Raw genomic sequence first — 4,712 nt, 5'->3', positions numbered from 1 at the left:
GGGGGGGGGAGTAATCCTCCAGGCTCTGGCATCTTCTCTTATTCCGTAACGCATTTCTTTTTCTTTTCGTTTTTATTTTACGTTCTTGTGTCTTTTCCTGGCTGGAAGAAATGTAGGAGGGCGCGATAGGTGGCAATAGGGTTAAGAAGAGGGTGAGCTAGAAGGATAGCCAATAGCCAGGACTGTAACCATGACGTTATCGAGTCATACCTGCACTGATTACAAATAGTTCAATGTCTCATAGTACGAATCATAGTATTAGTTGCAAAGAATACAGGGTGTCCCAAAAATGTTGTAACGCCTTGAAAGGGGTGGTTGGGGCGGTGATTTGAAACAACTTTTTCCTTAGCGAAAATGTTGTCCGAGGCTTCGTTGAGGAGATATTAACGGAAAGCGTCGACCAATCAGAGCGCGCGGATACCGATGGAGCGGCCGCGGTAGCGAAGGCTATGTGCTAAGCGGTCGCGCTCGTACGCGATCAAGTGACCCGTCGCGTATCGAAGGACATTCGACGCAGCCGCCTAGCACGTAGCCTTCGCTACCATGGCCGCTCCAACGGTATCCGCGCGCTCTGATTGGTCGACGTTTTCCGTTAATATCTCCTCAACGAAGCCTCGGACAACATTTTCGCTAAGGAAAAAGTTGTTTCAAATCACCGCCCCAACCACCCCTTTCAAGGTGTTACAACATTTTTGGGACACCCTGTATAAATCTTAAGCTACAGTGATTTTCCACCTCGATAACAGTATTGAAATACTTGCTCCGAGATACTAGATACAAATATAGCTAATAAAATGCTGAAATCAGAGAAAATACAAGGGTGCAAAAGAAAAGATTAGTTTGTTCTAAACACTAATGAAAAAGAACACATTGGAAACTGTGTTTATCGTGGCGGGGCGACGGGGAGCGTGGTCGGCCCTGAGTCACGATGCGCGCCCGCGATGCGCAGAGGTTCTACGGTGGCGAGTGTCAGTCAACCCGGTGACGTCTCACAGTGTGCGTCGTTTTCTCGGTCTCTCGTGCCGGTAATCGCAAACTTCAAACGAAACGTAGTGGAAGCTGTGTACGAACAGGTCAACATTCCGTGCGTCGGCTAGCTAACAGGACACGGTCGTCGCGACATTTCGAGCATTCCTATCGAACGAATTCACGAATAGAGTCGAAGAAGGCGAATCGTAGCGTCGGTGCGTCCCTTCGAATCGGTAAAAAATGTAGACTCGGTTCTCGCGTGAATTTCGTGTGCGATGTGCGTGCAATCTACAGGTGAGAGGGATAATCGCGCGAACAAGTAAAATCCTTGGAACGAAACGACGATCTCCGCGAATGTTGCTCGTGCGAGTCGTACACGTACCGCGAAATGGTATCGTGACGAACAAATCGAGAAGACGCCATCGGGAAGACAGTTAGTTTTTCGCAAACAACCGACCTGAATCGTGTGTGTCGGTCTTTCGTTCGCATCCCCACGGAAGACTGCAGGGATCCCGAGGGATAGACACTACGAGATCGGTGTGTAACAGGGATGTTCTATTCTGAATCGGTTTTCTAGAAAATGGATCCCATTAGAGCCATTGTCGATTCTTCGAGCCGATTAATGCCCGATTTATCCAGCCAGAAATCCGCCTTTGACCCGTCTAGTCTACCTTGAAGCATGAGTTTGGTTCTTTTCAAAATTCACGTGAGTTTACATGTTCTTTTTTCTAATTTATTTTCGTTTATCGTCGGTCAAGCTACGTTCTCGGACAGCAATAGTAGAAAATCGAAACACCGTCACCGTGCATACAAAAATAGGGTCGATACATCGCTTATCAAAAATAATTTGAACAGCGACGGATACCCAGTGGTTGTTTTTCAACCTAATCTCGATAATCAATTAACACATTTCGTAACATCTCCTCTATAAATTAGCAGACGAAACATCTCCCCAAAGTCGCTAGCCAATCCGATATTTTACCCGCCAAATTGTATAGGACGCCATTTGCATTATCCATCGACTCTAGTAATTTCGATTGAAAAATCGATTCCAGAATCGAACGTCCCCCAAATGAGAGGCGAATCGGAGGGAGTCTGCTGCGTCGAGGCTTAACGCGGAAACAAAGATCGATTGGTCGTTCGGCCATCGAATCGAGGAAACAGGATCCTCGACACACGTCGGATTTGTCGCGGTTAAACGAGGCGCGAAGTGCGCGCTCGGCGTCTCTCGATCGTGACGCGAGTCGCGGTCGGTGGTTGGAGGACTCGACGAACCGAGGATGGAGGACGAGCTGCGATGCCCTCGTTGCAAGGAGTTGTTCGTGGAGCCGGTGCTGTTGCCTTGCTGGCACGCTCTTTGTCTGTCGTGCGCGGTGAATCTTCAAGCGCCGCCAGATTCGCCGCCGGAGTCGACGACCGATTCCTCGAACGCCCCTGGATCCGATCAGGAAGCGGATAAACTCTCGATTCTGTCGGAGACCGATTCCGGGGTGGTGTGCAGCAGCACGTCGACCAGCTCGCGACCCGGTAGCTACGTCGGCACGCCCGGAAACGGAGGTTTTCCGCCGTCCGGCGGCACGCTGTGTCTTTCCTGTCCCGTCTGTCAGAAAACCGTTTACTTCGATGAGGGGGGCGCCCACAATTTGCCCAAATACAGGGCCATGCAGCACATCGTGGAGAAATTTCAAGAATCGAGGAACACGAGAATGCTGTGTCAGATGTGCGAGGGCGAGCCTCGTGACGCGACCGTCGCCTGCGAACAATGCGAGGTCAGTCCACTTACGCTAATCTGTTTTCCCTTAACCTTACAGATAGCGGAATTCACCGTGCGCGCACGTCCATACGTGTCTGTACGTTTATTTTCTTACGCTTTTTCTCTGTTACTCGACCTCTCTGCTCGTAAATTCTTTCGCTATTTCTCGTTGCAAAATAATTGAAAATATGTAGAAAACTTCGAAAATTCTCAGACTCAGAGGGAAAAAATATTTTTGTTACTGTTGAAAATGGTTCGCTTTAAATTCAGAGATCGTTTCAACCAGCATTCGAGATATTTTTGTACGGCCCGTGAATGTTAATGAAGCGCGTAGCAACTTGTTTATAGTCCCGAGAAACCCGAGGAGAGTAACGTGTTTACGTTTTTCGATAAACACGGGCCGAGGTCAGACCGCGCGGGCAGCGTTTAAGCGTTCCCGATGGATTTTCTGTTTTTCGTTAGTTTCGTGGCGTGTTTTGTAATTGGCTTCGGTACACAGGACGGTCGTTGTTTCTCGCCTCTTATACCCATGAGAGTGATCCGCGATCGACGAGGTCACGTGACCGTGGAACGTTGAGCCATCTGTTCTCTCACGGACTTGACAAATGACTCGTTTTTATCGTTATATACGTTTCGTGTTCTACAGGAAAATTGATGGAACCGTGTACAATGGAGTATCGCTGTATACGCCGGGGAAACCTATACGACAGTGTCCTTTCTCGTCCTTTCATTATCCTTGGGCTCTATCAACGTTTTCCTGTACGGGATATTTTCCTCGAGGCGATACACGCTAGTAGGTATATCTGGCCGTCGATCCGAGGCAAATAGAAGAGACCGACTCGTCGAATTATTCGTTATGTTCATTTTCGTTCGACATAGACCGTATCTCAAAAGGGAATTCTGGCTTCGATTTGATAGGGAACGATACGAGATAGACCTGCGAGCACTGTGCCTCTGCATATATACATTCAGAGATAAAAGAATTCTTATATAATAGCGATAGATAAACATACAGTCGCTTCTATAAGCATTCGTATTACACGGGGCTCTTATTTTCATGCGAATCTGATGTTTGCTCTTTAAGGTCACATGGAAGGTCACGCGCCATAGTTTAGTCAAGAGTTCATTTCCGTTTTTGGTAGCTAACAGTAATTCTAAATTCATTTAAGGATATTGAAGTATTTCGGTACAAGTTTCCTTGACAAGTATCTAGAACGGTATGCGATACAGTCACCCAAGCCACGTGTCTCTTGGGAAAGATCTTGACCCTTACTGCAATTAATTCGTGTTGATTTTATTAACGAGGCTCACGAATACATAATTGCACATATTTTAGTATAATTCATGTCTTCGCTTTTGTTCCTCGGTGTGTATAAATATATAGGACGAATCGAAGGTTATCGGAATAACAAATCTTGCCTATCTCTTCGCTGGATACGGCACAACTTTTCCTAAGATATGATTCGAGAAGTCGAGCGTAACTGTGGAGCGTCCATAAAAAATACTCGGGCGTTAAAACCATGTCTGGAGTCGTAGATCGAGCGGATTTACGCTTCTGGTCGGTCCGTTGGTTTGTTTTTCATTCGTAAGCGTTACCCTCAGCGTTTTCGACGCGTTCGCTCCTTTTGTTTACATTCGTAGTTGCAGCGCTCTGTAAGCAGAGTACCACGAGCTTCGTGGAAATCGACTTTCTCGAGTCGCAACATAAAGAGGGCAAGGAGGCGTTGCTCGTGCGTGAATAACGAGTGCCGAGTCCAAGCTGACGCGGTTAATATTCTCGTTGTCATGGTCGTCGACGTCGTTTATTCGCTCGTACCTAGGCGTTCCCTTCTTATCGTTACTGTCCAATTTTACTTTCCCCGCTGCTGCTGAACGCGACAGGGGGTTACAAATTTCTGCGTCCACGGTACTCTAGTATCATAGTTGTCTACAAATGTATCCGTAGAAATTAATTCCGCGCTTTTCTAAAGCAAACTTACCATTTACTTTA

General features: G+C 47.2%; 1 protein-coding gene across 3 annotated transcripts in view; it reads left to right on the top strand.

The window, feature by feature from the left end:
• Window positions 1–985: 985 nt before the first annotated feature.
• Window positions 986–4,712, top strand: part of LOC128876602 (E3 ubiquitin-protein ligase TRIM9) — a 40,972-nt gene continuing 37,245 nt past the window's right edge. For 2 of the 3 annotated variants that reach the window (XM_054123090.1, XM_054123088.1), the window contains exons 1-2: window positions 986–1,675; window positions 2,025–2,738. In XM_054123090.1, coding sequence (XP_053979065.1) covers window positions 2,250–2,738 — 489 coding nt within the window. In that variant the 5' untranslated portion in view covers window positions 986–1,675; window positions 2,025–2,249. The remainder of the gene's footprint in view (window positions 1,676–2,024; window positions 2,739–4,712) is intronic. The other variant, XM_054123089.1, reaches the window with a different exon arrangement.

The sequence above is a fragment of the Hylaeus volcanicus genome, chromosome 5 (genome assembly GCF_026283585.1).
Source record: "Hylaeus volcanicus isolate JK05 chromosome 5, UHH_iyHylVolc1.0_haploid, whole genome shotgun sequence".
Classification (NCBI taxonomy): Eukaryota; Metazoa; Arthropoda; class Insecta; order Hymenoptera; family Colletidae; genus Hylaeus; species Hylaeus volcanicus.
This window is presented reverse-complemented; position numbering and strand designations above follow the sequence as displayed.